General features: G+C 34.6%; 2 protein-coding genes across 2 annotated transcripts; one reads left to right on the top strand and one right to left on the bottom strand.

The window, feature by feature from the left end:
• Nucleotides 1-1,480: 1,480 nt before the first annotated feature.
• On the bottom strand, nt 1,481-10,470 carry LOC116026935. Its single transcript, XM_031268362.1, has 3 exons — nt 10,410-10,470; nt 4,164-4,346; nt 1,481-1,967 (listed from the first exon to the last, which is right to left on the bottom strand). The coding sequence occupies exons 1-3, from the start codon at nt 10,468-10,470 to the stop codon at nt 1,828-1,830; spliced, it is 384 nt and encodes a 127-aa protein (XP_031124222.1). The 3' UTR covers nt 1,481-1,827.
• A 5,762-nt stretch (nt 10,471-16,232) lies between these two features.
• Nucleotides 16,233-17,492, top strand: LOC116027982 (polygalacturonase non-catalytic subunit AroGP2-like). Its single transcript, XM_031269784.1, has one exon. It carries the CDS (start codon nt 16,273-16,275, stop codon nt 17,263-17,265), a length of 993 nt encoding a protein of 330 aa, XP_031125644.1. The 5' UTR covers nt 16,233-16,272; the 3' UTR covers nt 17,266-17,492.
• Nucleotides 17,493-17,977: the final 485 nt, after the last annotated feature.

Below are 17,977 nucleotides of genomic sequence, written 5' to 3'. Positions count from 1 at the left end.
TACTCACTAGGCAATGGAAGACTTATACCCCCCACCGTGTGGAAGACATATACCCATTAGCCAGTGGCAGACTCGTATTCCCACCACCGTGTGGAAGAAACGCATACTCACTAGGCAATGGAAGACTTATACCCACCACCGTGTGGAAGACATATACCCATTAGCCATTGGCAGACTCGTATTCCCACCACCGTGTGGAAGAAACACATACTCACTAGGCAATGAAAAAAAAAAGTATACCCATTATATATATATATATATAGGGGTTGGATCCAATGAGATCACCATATTAGATGAGATCATGAGATCCCATCTCAACCATTAATAAAATTGGAATGAATGGCTAGGATTGATATTCAAATATCATTTATATTAGGACAAAATTAATTCAAAAGGATGGAATTGTAATTTGATAATGGAAATAAATGAAATATAATAATTTCCATATATTAAGGAATCCTAATCATGGTAACCCATTATATATTTTTTTTGTTTCTTTGTGTGGTATTAACCAAAAAAATAGTGAGAAAAATAAAGAAAGGATATTAGACGTCCAGACGCGGTAATGGCAGACAACATTGCCAGTAAGTTCCGTCTGAAATTTTTATTTATTTTTGGTTCGTAGGTGTGTGCGTTCATAGAGCTAGGTGTGTGCGAAAGCCTGTTGGAACAGTACTCTAACATGTGCCCTCTTTTAGCGTGTGTGCACACAGTCTTGGTGGTTGGTGCAACTTTGATTGGAGTGTATTAGGCGCATTTCAGCAATGTAATGTTCATTTCATGTTCACGAGAATATTTTATCACACACACGTGATCAACAACGTTTGTTTCTTGCAAGCAGTGTGCATATGACTACCGTAGTACACGCAAAATAATGACAAGTCAATGAATAGGTTGACATTTTTTTTTATCGCGGTACTCTTAAATATAATGGGAACTATAGGTGTGAGCATTTGTGAGTTTGGGTGTGTGCACAATTCTGTAAGAACATTAGTCGTGTGTGGACCAGCATGAATTGTTGGTTTTGTATGTTTTTTGAAATGTTAATTTTTTTATTTTTTTTTTGTTATTCATAGGTGTGTGCATTTGTGAGTTCGGGTGTGTGCATAATTCTGTAGGAATATTAGTCATGCATGTGGACCTTCGTGAATTGTTGGATTTGCATGCTTTGTGAATTGTTGATTTTTTTTATTCGTAGGTGTGTGCATTAGTGAATTTCGGCACCCCCCCACATATCAAACACGTTTATTTTAATAATTCATAGGGATTGAACTTCGTTTATAGCAATAAACCGTACTCCTTTGAATTTTTTGCATCTTGATTGAAACGTTTTAGAATTTCATGAATGTGTTTGCATTTACTGAGTCAGGTGGATGCATAGTACTAATCATTATTCTACCCGCTTAATTTTTAATATGTCTACTACCACATGCGTGTGCAGACGCTAGTGAAGCTGTGTGCATTTTGCTGAACGTAAACGGGTACAAAGTTTGATTTATTCTTGTGTGGGTGCAAATGACGTTTGTTACAAAAGAAACTAAGATAATAAATAAATTAAGAAAATGGACTATAACCACCCTACTAACCAACATTCAACAGTTAATATTTAGTGGTTCTAACATGAAAGTGTGTGCATGTGAGGTTTACAACGTGTGCATTTTACTGACCAAGTACTGTAATGACCGTGTTCTAAAATAATGGTGGTAGATGTGTGCGATATACTGTACGGATGTTGTTTTGGCATGCATTAACCCGCATAGCTCTGAGACTAAATTCTTTGGGTTGGTGCGGTCTTCATGATAGGAAACAACCCCACATCTTCACTAGCTAGCCCATGATCTGAATCGTCCAAAGCTGGGTCTGCTTGGACAAGAGAAGACAATGCAACTGGCGGAGTGGCGGATGTTCAAAATCGTCAGAAGGCAGACTATCCACCATAACATTTCGAATCCCTTCATCATTGTTCCCTGAAAATTTCAAAAAGAACCAATTAATAACAAATGAAAATGTCGCCCCCTATACCACTCACAGAGTAGTATGCACATACTTAACGCACACACTTATAACCTAAAGTGCACAGATCTAGATTATGACGAGTCACTACGCACACACACCAAGTCTATCCCGCACACCCCAACACGAATAAATAATTTTGATACAATATAAAAATACAACAATTCCCCCATACAACAAACAACAAAAGACCTACTATTCAACCATTCACACGAAAAACCAAAAAACAGTTTTGCATGGTATAAAGAAATAAATCGTATAAAATATGAAGTTTTTTAAATTGACATAGTTAAATTATTATGCTTTCGTGTTTCAATGAATTCTTTTTTACTCTAAGATAATTCCTAAGTAGTGTCATCCGCAATATGTTTACCTAGACAATATAAAACCACAACTATAGGTAGCCACCGAATTCACATCTTTTGTATTTACAACCGAATTCACATATTTGGTATTTACATCCAAAATAATTGCCACTTAAATTCAACAAAAAACTAGGCCGCACCTACCACATAATTAATACGCACACACATGCATCTACACAAGAAATATCATATACACAACAATATTTAATCATGACTAGAGAGCACCATATCTCAAACACCTCCATTACTAATTTCGTCATATAATAGCAAACACGCACACACTCCACCACTCAACATACGCACATACTTCAACACTCAAATGCATACCCTCAAAATATGTATTAACAAAAAATCGAACATGCACCAATACTGAAATGCACACACCATCCCCCCTAACACAAACACACCTCTACACCCACGAAATGCACACACCAACAACATACACCAATACTGAAATGCACACACCAACCCCCCTAACATAAACACACCTCTACACCCATACCACAATAAATCCAACCACTTGCACGCACTTTCAAATTGATATGCACACAAAACACTACCAAAATCCAACCACTTGCACAGAGTGCATTCCGACTGTGGTTGTAATGCACATACGTCATTAGTAACATGCATACACTTTAATATGATGCTCGGCTGCGCACACACACCAAGTCTGTCTCGCAGACACCCAAATATGATAGGGAAGACTGCAGATTTGCAGCATATCAAAAGCACATACGAATACTATATGCACACAAACCATAATGTTGTTGCGCACACACAAAAATATAATTGAAAGATGACACTGACTTTTATTTATCATGTATCGGTGGACTCCATGCCTAAAAGATGACAAAGTAAATAATAGCATAAAGAAATCATGATAAATTTTAAATTGCCTTATCAAGTTATCATAACTTTTTATTTAATCCAGCATGGCTTGATAATTCATAAACAATTTGATTTTTGAAATACTAAGTGTCTTTTAGGCCGGAATCAGATTATGCGACTTCCCACTCTATGTTTCAATAAAATAATTCAATGATTTTTAGTTTTGTTTTCTTTTGAGCAGATGATAATAAGCAATTAAATTATCAAACTCTTAGTAGCATATTAAAGTTGATTTTTTTTAATGCATCCTGCAAGCATATAATGTTTCACAAACATTTCAAAATCAATAAAAGAACACCTTATCATCAAGTATATTCTCATGAACCAAGGTGAAATTAAAGCAAGAAAGCCATACCCACTTCGCACAGCTGCTGGACTTGTAGATGATCAAAAAACAACATCCATTCACAATATTTTTCTTATACAGCATAAAATCCAGCACAGAATAGCTTCCCAGCTTCTAAATCTCCCTATTCATTAATGTTTTACTGCCTTCTTCTTGTACTTCATAATAGATTCAACCAATTCTCAACTACTCTCATTCTTATGTTATTCCCTTACACCCTTCCCTTGATTTGATTTGTGTGCTTTCCAGAACTTCATCACTTTGACGACGTTCATCCCGAAACAATATTCCCCAAGTTGGTTCAATTCAACTTATCAATTATCCTCTGACCCACAACCATAACAACATTACACACAGACTACTACCAGTCACTGTCGCCACTTATAGCCTCCCGGACCGGTAAGCACACTACAACCCCATAAAATCGAGACCCCTACCCGAAAAACCATTCCAATTTCCAACCCCAGAAATAAAAAGCAACCCCTCACAAACAACATAAAAACAAAGAAAAAAAAAAGAAGAAACAAAACAAGGGGAAAATGAAATACCTTGATCCACCGGAAGAATTCTTGCATAGACGCTTTGACCACCTGATGGAAGAACCAGCCATGAAGCTTCTCCGGTATGTAGACACTGAGGCGATAAGGAGAGACGACGAACTGGGATTCCGCGATATAGAGAGACGACTAGATTGTGAAACCTGCGTGAAGAGCTAGACTGCAATTGCGATTCTATAAAGAAAATATCGAGAGTATCACGGTAAACAAAATTGGAAATGATTGTAATTAATGAGTAAAATTACTTCACAGCCCCTACACTATTAAATTTGAGCGCCTAACAACTAAAAACCCCCCTCAAATCTGAACCGTGAAACTAATAGAATGGATGATCAAGATGTAATCTCACGATCTCGTCTAACTAGGGTGATCTCACTGGATCCAAATCCTATATATATATATATATATATATATATATATATATATATATATAAATTAGCAAAGTTAAAAAAAATTAAAATTAAAGTGTGGTTGGCTGCCTCACGCATGAGGCAGTCGACCGGTGCCGGCTACCACACGAAACAACCGGCACGCTCTGGTAGCCCCGAACGAAAAAAAAAAAAGAAAAAAAAGGAGAAGGATGAAAAATAGTACATGGAGACTTACCGGTATCAGTATGCAGTAGGCAAAGAAAGAAAGAAGTTGGAGAGAGAGAAGAGAAGTGGAAAATGAAGATGGAATGAGATTGATGAAAGCAAAAAAACACAATTATACTTTTCCGAGACTTTGTATTCACAAAATCCCAAGAAAGTGGAGGACTGGATGATGGATAATACACTAGGCCTGAGCCACATGGATCGGCCCAAGAGAACAACTGGATCAAGAAAGCCCAAGAAGGAGACCCAACACGGAGATACCGAAGAGTTCGATAAGGATTAGACTTAACACTTATAATATGTAACACCCCAAATTTTCACATCTTGGATTTATTTCAAAATCCTTAATAATACATTGTAGAAGCATCTAACCAGCAGAAAACTGGGTGTTACAGCCACGCTTAGGTATCTCTCCTATACCCAAACGTTAAGGCTAAACTTACAACATCAAACAACCACATCAACATCCAACTTAATACAACTGGGTATTCCTCAAAATAATAAATCTTCCAGGGTATCTATTCTTCCATCCTATTCATGTTCACCTGCAAAATCATTTTAACACAAAAACAAAGGGGAAAAGTTCGGTTGAAAACGAGTCCGCGTCGTGCGGACTCGCGGTTGGCCGCAGCTGCGGACGCGTGCGTCCGAGCCGCGTCCGCACGTTCGGCAAATGGCGCCGAAACTGGGCGCCCACGGACGCGCAGCGGACGCGCGTCCGGCCTCTCGGCCGTGACGCCGAAACTCCTGGGCGTTGATGGACGCGCGTCCAAGGCCGCGTCCACTATATTCTGCCCACTTCGGGCAGCAAAAACGGGGTTGTAACGTCCCGATTTTCCACTATTTTCACAAGTATAAGCTTATATGGACGTAAACCCAACATATACATGCATAAATTAGCCGTGAACTTGTATACAAAAATTACCAAAAATTCCAAGTGTAGTCCGTTGAGCCAACTTGTAGATCCACAAACTTAACACATGATTTTCACATAAAATTCCTAGTTTCATAATTTACTAGCATTTGTTCACCTTCAAGTGATTAAACCAATTTAAGGGATTCCTTACCTCCCAAGAAGATTTTTAAACCGTAGAAAGATGGTGATCTTTTTCTTCAAACTTTTCACCGAAGATCCTAAACAAAATCACCATAACAACAATATTTCCAAGAATTCTTAGCTTACAATAAGTTCTGCGGAAGGATTCTAGTCTTTTAACCGAATAAAATCCAAAGTCTTACCTAGGATGGAAGAACTTGGTGAAGAACTTGGCTATGGAGTTCTTGAACAAAGAATGAAGATGAAGATGAGATCTATTTTCTCTCTCCTTTCCCTTAATATTTTCAGCCAAGATGAAGGAAATGCAAGACTTGAGCTCAATTTTCTTAGCTAGCTTATCCCATACTCTTCCCATTTAATTAATTATTTATTACCATGTGGTAAATAATGATGCCACTTATCACAATCCCATGGTGTATCTTGTAGAGCAAGACTTCCTTGCCAGTTAGGGAGTAAATCAGATAAAAGTTCGGAGGAATGTAACTTAATTCGGGAAAATTTTAATACCAAAATTATTCTAAAAATAATCCCGTTAATAACCACTAAAATTGGGAATTTTTCGATATCTCGCGAAATATAGGTACGAAGGTCCGTAACAATTTCACTCTTACAGTCCGTTTAAATTTCCACTTGAACTAAATAGAAAGTTCAGGCTTAATCGTATCATACTTAATAATCCATTTTCTAGGAAAATTCGAACTGTATATACATCCTTAAAAATTTTACGGTTCGTGACCGGTACGTAGATCGCAGCTTTATTAATAACTAGTCTCACTTATAGCAATCCTTCTGAAGTACCGAGAGATCATCTCATAAATGTCATAGCTTAAAAAAAATATTTTCGAACCTTAACTTTGTCGGAAAAACCGAGGGGTTACATAATATTAGCAAGATTAGGGCTTATTAGTTATAATGTAACCTGGACTCCCAATTGGAGGCGGTCCAGGGTTCTTATTCCTTGTAGGGCTCTAGGCCCAAAATATGTATAAATAGACCCTCCATACACGGAGAAAGGGGACAAGCAATTCTGAGCAATATAATACCTATATTCTCTCCACATATTTTTCCTACATATTTCCTATATTCTCGCCATTATAACAGGTAGTGTTGGCCTGCCTTTGACTACCCAGAAGTCATAAAACCAACAGAAAATATATAAAGTAAAACAAAATGTTTATAATTCATAAAATTAGTTCATACAAAAATTATTGTTCAAACACAAATGTCATATTGAAATTACAATGAAAGATATTGATCGAATTGAAAAGGCCAAAAGAGTTTTAATTGGGTGGGGTAAATGACGCCATTTATTTAAAATAATAAGGATAAAGATGGAAAAAAGTTAAGAAGGTACTAGCTTATTTTTAAAAAGCTACCTAGAGTAGCGTTTCAAAATAAGCTCTTATTTTAAGCTACTAGCTTATTTTGAGGACATTACCAAACAGAGCTTATAGCTTATTAGTAGCTTAAAATAAACTAAAAGCTCCTAAATAAGCTCGGCCAAACAGAGTCTCTATTTACTGTTATTAAATTAAATAATAAATTAGTAGTTTAAAAAAAAATTAGTAGTTACAACAAAAAAAATAATACATATGCATTTATTTAATTTATAATTCAATGTCTACAATGCCTTTATTCAAAAACAAATATTCATTATCAAAATTTTTTAAAAGAGATATAATTTCATTAGTTATATTGTCTATATTTTTGACAATGCAAAGATTCACTACATTCAACTTTATTAATTAATTATATTCACTACATTGTTCATTGTTTTCTTTTTACACTATCTTGTAATTGAATATCAAAGTTATACTAAAAAATAATGTTATATATTTATTTACCAATTATTATGTTAATAACATGGAAAACAATTTAAAAAACAATTTGAAACCAATCATATTAACTACTTAGGGATGATTTGTTTACAAAGAAAACATTCAAATAACACAATAAATTGATTTAAAACTCATTATTAAAAATTTCAATGTAGTGAAATAGAATATTATGACACACTGATGCATTGAAAATATGCTGAGACTACAACATTGTTGGTATCAATCTTTCAAATTCAGAAAAAGAAGAAATTTGAAAAATAACTACTATTGCAGCATTCATTAATCTTATATGTAAAATACTTATTGTGCATTATTTAAATATATTAGAGCTAATATAAATTTATAATTCATTCATTTTCTACAATCAACTTGTTTGGATTAAAGACAAAATCAACATCGATCTTGACAATTCAACAAAATAATTGGTATATAGGATTGGACATTATCTCATTCGCGCAATGCGCGTGAAAAACTAGTATACTAATAAGAGCAAAAAAAATAGGCCTATAACGAGTACAACAAATGACGGTCAAAATATTAAATCAAATGGATGGTTCAGATTGTTTAAATTTATATTTTTCCTTGAGATTTTCAAATTTATCCTTAATTGTTAACATATTTATTGATTTCAATATGCAAGATCTTAGGTTCGAACCCATCCCAATCAAAGTTGGCATACTTAAGTTCATCACTCTATTTTACTCTTATTAAATTAAATTAAATAAATTAGTAACTACAAAAAAAAATGATGCATATGCATTTATTTAGTTTAGAATTATGTGTCTACAATGCTTTTATTTAAAAAAAATTATTATCAATAAATTAAATAAGAAAAATAATTTTATTAGTTATATTGTCTTTATTTTTTCCAATGTAAAAATTCTTTACATCCAAATTCATCAATTGATATTCATTACATTGTCCATTATCTTCTTTTTACATCCTCTTGTAATTAAATATCAAAGTTATAATACAAAATAATGTTATATATTTATTTACCAAGTATTTATTAATACCATGAATTTAAAAAAAAAATAGTTTGAAACCAAACATATTAACTACTTGGGGATTTGTTGACAAAGTGACTGTTCAAATAAACCAACAAATTAAAGCGGAAAACTACCTCGCAATAGTTTTGAACTATATCATATTTAAAATGTTCAAATTTTTACTACTTTATCTAATCTTATTTCTTAAGCTATGAATTTCTTTATTCACAATAACTCATTCAACAATAATGGTTGAATCAAATGAACTCCGAACAGAACACCTAAAGAAATGGTATTCTTTAATTTTATGTTGATAATAATATGTAAATGTTAATTATATCATTATTTTACATAGCTACATTTCAAACTCATTATTAAAACTGTCAATGTAGGGCAATAAAACATCGTAACATACTTGATGCATTGAAAAGATGCTGAGACTACATCAATCCTGCAATCAATTTAGAAAACTTAGAAAATAAAGAAATATCAAAATAATCACCATTGTTGATTCATTCACTTATCCTATATGTAAAATACTTATTGTGCATTCATTAAATATATTAGAACTAATATAAATAAACTAATATTATTTCACACATTATCTTTCATTATGTAATTTTATTAAATAAGCTAATATTAATTACCTTTCGCGAAGCAAACCAGTAGTTATTGCGTGGACTGTGGTCCACATAGTTGTGTGAATCACGATTCAAAACGACGTCGTTTTGCTTAATTTTATTTTTCTGCGCGCCCAGTTTCAACATACATTTTTATAACGCATTATGTACATTATTTTAAAACATAATATACATTGTTTTAAAACATAATTTACATTATATTACTCCAAATGTTATATTATTTTGACACGTAATGTATATTATTTTAACACATAATATTAGTCCAATGTAAGGTGTATTATAGTGTAAAGGAGATATTATTCCAACATACCAACATCCAATCAGTGTCATTGTGGCAGAGAGCAAATAGGAATGGGCAAATGCATGAACTACTTTGCAACTTGGCCTGGTTGATATAATAATAATTGTAATAATGCAACTTTGCCGCCCTTTGTCGACAAGAACTAATATCTCCATCAGCTTAGTGGACACCCCAATAGATTTTTGGACGAGTACCTTTAGAAGGACAAATTATACCATAAATTAGACTCTATCTTGTATTTGTAATAAATTCTAATTTAAAATAATATTAAGATTATGGCTTTATAATTAACATATTATATATTTTTCATTAATAAATTATTAGAATGTAATAAATTAAAAACACATAGTTTGTTAACTACAAACACATAATTTGTTTGTTTGCAGTTAATAAATTATGTGTCTGTAATTTACAAATTATGTGCTTTCAATTTATTCACAAACACATAATTTATTAACAGAAGATATATAATATGTTAATTGTAAACACATAATTTTTGAATCAGAGTCTACTTTTGTCCATGATATAACAATTGGTTTACAAGGGAGTATGTTATTTTGGATCGATCTTTTTTAATGAAATAATGTTCAAATCAAGCATTTACAACCCTAAAAAGTTATAACTAATTTGCTTAGTAAATAATACCATGTCTTGATAACATGGTGCTAAATTTGACCTCAACTTTCGCTCAACAAATATTAAAAATATAACTAAATCACAAGTTGACTTAGCAAATATTTATCACACCCCTCAAAATTAAAATGCTACCAAATGATAGATTAATTTTATTATTATTTGAAAAAAATATTACTTACCGATGGACATACGGTTCAAATTATACCGTGGACCCACTGTCCACATTACAAGGTACACCATTGATAAATGTTTATTTCTATTATACTTAATTAATGATTTTGTCGGGATCAAGTCCACCATAAATCAGGTACGAAAGTAGAAAATGAGGCTTGGAAAGTAATACTATTATCGCTGATACTAGGCTCAAAAGAATATGTATAATTCTTTAGATAACTGCCCAAATAGTGACCGAAAGAATAAATAAACAATAAGTACTAAAGCAAGGATAAATAAATAATAAGTACCAAAGCTCAAATAGCATACTAGAATAATAATTTTACTACAAGAAATTGAACCTAATGTTGCTATTAGAAGTCAAGATTACAAATCACTGGACTAAGATGATTATAGTAAATGAGTTGAAGATGTCTAAATGGAGACATGAGAACTAGGGATAGAAATCAGTTCTTATACAGTGGACCGCGGTCCACAATGCACTATGGACTAAGGTCACAAAACGACATCGTTTTAATAAGTGGGAGAAACTACTCCCGTAAATCTCCGTAACTGATACTACAGTTGTGTTGGACTGATACTGCAGTTGTGTTGAACTGATACTGTAGTTGTTTTGAAAGGGAATTGCAGCTGCGCGGAACGGAGGCCGTTTCATCCGTCTGGAATTGTAGTTGTGTTGAAGCTGTTTCATTCGTCTGGAACTGCAGTTGTGTTGAAAGGGAACTGCAGTTGCGCGGAACGGAGGCCGTTTCATCCGTCTATTTTCATTAATCAAAACAACGTCTTTTTGTCACTCGGACCACAATGTTTGGTGGACCGTGGTCCACAATAAAATTTGCTAATAGAAATAGGCTGAGCTAAGCTTCAAAAAAATTGGCATGGGCTTGTTACGAAAATTTAAGGCCTCGGTCTGGGCCTGGGCCTGTATATAGGCTTTTTGTTAGCTCAAGCCTGAACCTACAATTGGTCTGGCCTGGCCTGAAGCCTTTTTAAAAACTTATTTAATATGTAGGCCATTAAAAGGTTTGAAAATAAGTTTCGCTTTGAGCATGTTTAAAACCTACATGTTAAGTCTTTTTTAAAAAGTTTAATAAGTATTTCTAAATTATTTAAGAAATATATACCTAATACAAAACTAATATATAACTACATAATATCATTAAAACATAAAATAAAAGAAAACTACTCACGACTTCAACATACTTATTAACTTGTTTAGGAATAAATTCGATTGTATTATATATTGTCATCCTATATAATCTCATGAATAGTTAACCATCAACTTACATAATTAAGTCACCACACTTTATTAAATATTATAATAGTAAGAACAATTAATAAACAATTAAACAATAAGAACACTTATAGTAGGATTAGCAACAATGTTTATACTTGAATCAAAATTTAGAATGAGATTTTGGAGGTGGAGGGTTAGGGTTTGGTAATAATTATATATACTTAGCTTGGAGTTATATTGTAAAAATATAAAAATATATTAGGTATAAAATAGAATATATACTAACTTAATATTACTAATAAATTGTGTGTATGTGTGTGTATACATATATATTACTAACTTAATATTACAAATAAATTGTGTGTGTGTGTATATGGCAAATTATGCAATGGACCCGAGTCCACCTTGCAAGGTGGACCTAGGTTCATGTTCACAATTTAAAAACTTTATATTCAAAATTTTAGAATTATATGTTCACAATTTTAAAACTCTATATTCACAATTTTAGAACTTTATAGTCACAATTTTAAAACTCAATATACAAAATTACATCAATATTCACAATTTATGAACTCTATATTCACAATTTTGTTATATAGATTCAAAAATTGTGTTACATGTTGGGTATAATCCTCATTCTGTTGTCTTAATACTTTGAGACCATGATAAGATGATCAATATATAGATACGCGCATGACGATCATTTCATGGTATTAGGGGAGATATGAGCCCAAATTTAAAATAATGCTGAGAAATTTCATTGAATGAGAAACATCTCAGTATTTAAATTCACGTTCTAGTTAGATTGAACTGGAAGTTCAGAAGATAATCAATTTCCAACTTTTAGCAAATAAGGTACCAAATATATCTATTGATCATGCTAATCAGAAAAGAACGAATATGTCCATATATTCCCAAAATTGAACTATGTATATTTACCAATGCTCCTTGACATCAGAAGTGTGGGAGACCTATTGGTGTAAAATAAAAATCCACAGAACTTGACTGTCACCTAGTTAGAGAGAAGCTAAGCAATGGAGTAATCAAGCTATTCCATATTTCCTTCGCAAATCAGTTAGCAGACACATTTACTAAGTCTCATTGTCCTAGTTCATTTTACAGCTATATCTCTAAGCTTGGATTACTTAGATCTATATAATCCAGCTTAAGGGGGGCTTTTAGGAGTATATTATGATTGCGATGCATGGCAGCATCCTATCCCTGTAGGCAGTTAAATCTGTTAGCCTCTCTTCCCTCCAAATATTGATGTATAATTTCCAGCTTCCATCATTAATGAGAACATTTTTTGCATTCTTCCATTATCTTCTCCTTTGTCTGTGTTAATTGCTCCGTAACATATATTGGTATAAATTTCACATTGTGTGAGGCTGTCTCATAGAAAAGGATCGTTGAAACAGATCGGGTCGTGTCGATATTGAAATGTAATACTTATACTGAAAAATATAATACTAATAAGGAATAAATAGTTTGTTACTTATACGGGAAAATGTAATAGTTGTGAGTAAAAATATAATACTTTTATATTTTGATGCGAAAGTGTTACATTTCATCAAAAAGTTTTACACTTTCTCTTATAAGTAATGTTGGTAAGTTTTTGTTACTTAAAAAAAATGTAAAAGTATTACATTTTTCTTCAAAAGTATTACACTTTCTCATATAAGTAATAAACACTTTATTCTTTATTAGTAATACATTTTTCAGTATAAGTAAAGTGTTATACTCCTCCTTATAAGTAATGTTGACAAGCGTTTGTTACTTATAAACGAAAATGTAAAAGTATTACATTTTTTTCTTTCAAAAGAGTATTATACATTCTCATATAAATAATAAACACTGCATTCTTATTAGTATTATATTTTTCAATATAAGCATTACATTTCAATATTGACCGACAAGTTTTTAACTTTGGTCGTCCAAACTAATAACCTAAACTGAGCCACTGACTTGATGGAGTCTTATAATAAGGTACAAATAATAGCCAATTTGACAAATGAAGATACTTTAGCTGTGTTTGGCAGAGCTTATTAGAAGCTATTAATAAGTTATAAGCTTTGTTTGGTAATGTTTTCAAAATAAGCTAGTAGCTTAAAATAAGAGCTTATTTTAAAACGCTACACAGCTCTTCACATTTCAGCTTCGAGCTTATAGCTTTTCAGCTTTCAGCTACTTTTCAGCTTTCAGCTACCGTTTCAGCTAGGTTTGCCAAACATAACCTTTATCAGTTTATCTTCGTCAGGATTTCCAAATCAATGCAATCGCATATATGTGTATGTACGAATTTCACTTGTAAAAAGGAAACAATGGCAGTATGAGAGTTAATATACTAAAAGTATATTATTTGTCAAGATTCACCCAAAAAAAAGTGATACGATCCCACATCGACTCCACAAGAGATTGTGGAGTGGTACTTAAGTTGGGGCCAAACCTCCACTCATGAGCTAGCTTTTGTGGTGGAGTTAGGATCTTGGCTTGAGTGCCGTATCATTGGTGCTTTCATTGAGAGGGCGGAGTGTGGTGGGAAAGGGCTACCTGGAAGAGGGCTACCCGGAGCTTGATAAGGTTCAAAGGGAACCGAGAAGAGTCCGGAGTGAAAGCTATCCAGAGTGAAGCCAACCACTCATCCGGTGCCGGCCTAGCGGAGGGGGCGACCTAGAAAAGGGCTACTTGGTACTTGATAAGGTCCAGAGTGAAGCCATCCAAAGGGGAAAAGGGCTACCTGGTGCCGAGAAGATTCCGGAGTGTGAGCCGTCTAGAGTAAGCCGCCGCGGACGTCGTCCGGAGTGTGAGCCGTCTAGAGTAAGCCGCCGCGGACGTCGGCTTCTCAAGGGGTGGGCAATGATACGATCCCACATCGGCTCCACAAGAGATTGTGGAGTGGTACTTAAGTTGGGGTTCGGCTCCACAAGAGATTGTGGAGTGGTACTTAAGTTGGGGTCAAACCTCCCAAGAGATTGTGGAGTGGTACTTAAGTTGGGGTCAAACCTCCACTCATGAGCTAGCTTTTGTGGTGGAGTTAGGGCAAACCTCCACTCATGAGCTAGCTTTTGTGGTGGAGTTAGGGTCTTGGCTTGAGTGCCGTATCATTGGTGCTTTCATTGAGAGGCCGGAGTGTGGTGGGAAAGGGCTACCTGGAAAAGGGCTACCCGGAGCTTGATAAGGTTCAAAGGGAACCGAGAAGAGTCCGGAGTGAAAGCTATCCAGAGTGAAGCCAACCACTCATCCGGTGCCGGCCTAGCGGAGGGGGCGACCTAGAAAAGGGCTACCTGGTACTTGATAAGGTCCAGAGTGAAGCCATCCAAAGGGGAAAAGGGCTACCTGGTGCCGAGAAGAGTCCGGAGTGTGAGCCGTCTAGAGTAAGCCGCCGCGGACGTCGGCTTCTCAAGGGGTGGGCAATGATACGATCCCACATCGGCTCCACAAGAGATTGTGGAGTGGTACTTAAGTTGGGGTCAAACCTCCACTCATGAGCTAGCTTTTGTGGTGGAGTTAGGGTCTTGGCTTGAGTGCCGTATCAAAAAGTATGAGAGTTACGCGCTCTATGTTGTGGGCTCTTTGAGTTGGGATATATGATTTCGAGTCACACTTATGTGAAATTGTCTCACGAATCTTTATCCGTAAGATAGATCGGGTCAAGATGAAATCTAATACTTTATTTATGATTTAATATTGCATTTGTTGGTATAAATAGTATAAATATTATATTTCATCTTGATCCAACGTACCGTTTCACAGATAAAAATTCGTGAAATGGTCTCATACAAGTTTTTGCCTTTCATTTTTATCTATTGAGCTATTGAATTATCATAATCTATGTACTACTTTCACAAATTTTGTCAAGAGTCAAAATGTGAGAATTTAGAGATTAAGAAAATCATAATTTCCATTTTTGGTCCTATTTACCAATTTTAGTCCACTTCATTAATTTTTGCCACATTGCGGCCAGTCTTATTTAGTCATTGCCACTTTTAGTCCACCGTTAAAATTTTCGCCAAATGGCCGTCCAAAACAAGGGTGTTTTTGGTCTATTCATGCTTTGGTCATCTCCTTGACTTTTTGTAGTGGTTTTCTTTACACATTTTGACGCATTTTCATCCAATGAAGAAGTTCGACGAACGCCATATGAGCCACATTACAAAGCCATGGCTTTTGCCGGACCTCTTCATTGGATGAAAATGTGTAAGGAAAACCACTGCAAAGGGTAAAGGAGATGATCAAAGCATGAAAAGACCAAAATACCCTTGTTTTGGATGGTCATTTGACGAAAATTTTTAACGGTGGACTAAAAGTGGCAATGACTAAATAAAACTGGCTGCAATGTGGCAAAAATTAATGAAGTGGACTAAAATTGGCAATGCCACAATAACAGTAAGACCAAAAATGAAAATGACTCTTTTATGAACAAGAAAAAGAAAAGAAAAAGAGAAGACCACTTGAAATTTTAAATTAATATTATAAATATGTAGAGACGATGTGGCAAAACTGTGTATGAATTATTGGGAGAAGATAGAGACGAAAAGGACTATGCCAAATGGGTTTGAAGAGTCTATTTAAAACCCTCAGAAGTATTGGGAATTTTATCATAAGCTAAAGAATCATATTTACAGGCAGGCATGGCTTTTGTACAATTCCTCTTATTCAACATCTTCCTCTCACTTGTTGCTTCTAATGCTCTTTCTCCATCATTTATTGCTTCTCAACAATCCAAATTCTGGTCTCAAAATGTAGACAACAAAATGCCTCAATCTATTCTCTCTAAACTATCCCCGCTCTCCGAGCTCGAAACAAAAGCCTTTAGTCCATTAGTATCCAACCAATACTTCACATCCAACCCCAAATTCTGCACAAGTGCTAATTTGGTTTGTGCATCTGCTGTAAAGCCAATTCCTTGCGTTTTTTATCATGAAGTGCATTTCACCGATAATGTTAAGGTCCCTACCGAAGAAGCCGACCCTTGGTCTTTCTTTAGACTTTCAGTCTTGAAAAACGGCAACAAAGTAACTCTGCCTGATCTCGACAACAAATTCCCTAACCGTGCTTTTCTTCCTTCTCAAATAGCCACAAGTATTCGACTTAGCGAGAGCGAGTTGCAAAGGATATTTCCCACTGCGCTTTCCATTCCTTCCACCAAGGCCTCTGTGGACATGAGCCTTCACCATTGTGATGCTCCCACGGTGAAGGGAGAGAGGCGTAACTGTCTAAAGACCCTCGAGGACATGATCGAGTTCTCGAGGGAAAGTTTAGGCCGCAAACATATGGTGGCTTTGGCATCGGAGAATGCAAAAGGCTTGGGGAATCAAGTGGTCATGGTTAGGAACGTTATTAAACCTTACAACACCGAAAAGATTGTTGCCTGCCATGAGTTGTTCTTCCCCTTTGCCACTTATTATTGCCATATGTTACCGTTAACGCAAGTCTATGCCGTGGATGTGATTAATCCAAAGAAGAGAGGTGCAATCAATAAGCTCTTTGCAATTTGTCATATGGATACTTCGTCATGGACACCAAATCATGTCGCCTTCAAACTACTCAAGACATCTCCCGGGAAAGGAGAGGTGTGTCACTGGATGGGGGAAATGGACCTTCTTTGGGTTGGTTATGACTAGATGCGCAAAAAAAAAAAAAAAAAAAAAAAAAAGTTAAATAAGATCTATCCCATGAAATAAATTTAGTGTTTGATTTGTAAAATAAGTGGTGTGCTTGTAGTTTATCAATGTTTTATCAAATGTTTCAGTGTACCAAACCATGTAAACATGCATGTGTATTGCACGTAATTTATATTTTGTTTACAGTTTTTAATATTGTTTTAGTGCAATGAAGTGATTTTGACTTATTACTATCTCACCTATATAAAAGTACACATATATATGATGTAAATGTGATTAAATAGAATACATATAGTTTTTTTTTTTTTTTTATCATTTACACTAAACTTTAAAAGTTAACATTTCTATGTTTGGAAAAAAATTCTTAATTTCAAAAAATTCACAAATAATTTTCCAAAACAGAATTAGTAAAAACATACTTTTTTATATATATTTTCAAAGTTTTATTTACAAATACGTACTTGTTTCGTTAAATAAATAAATACACACACACACAAATATATATATATATATATAGGATCGCGTTCAGGTGCGTACTGGCCGCCCAGGAGAGAACTGCGGACGAATTACAGCGCGCCACGTGTCCGGAATGTAGGTGCACATAACGTTATAACTAGGTGCACATAGGTGCACCCAAGTGCATAAATGTTAACAAGGCAAATTACTTGCACCTGCAAGTGAAAATAGGTGCACACGTGCAAGTAAAATGTAT

This window comes from Ipomoea triloba, chromosome 8 (genome assembly GCF_003576645.1).
Source record: "Ipomoea triloba cultivar NCNSP0323 chromosome 8, ASM357664v1".
Lineage (NCBI taxonomy): Eukaryota > Viridiplantae > Streptophyta > Magnoliopsida > Solanales > Convolvulaceae > Ipomoea > Ipomoea triloba.
The sequence above is the reverse complement of the archived record's forward strand: the minus strand, read 5'-3'. Positions and strand labels throughout refer to the sequence as shown.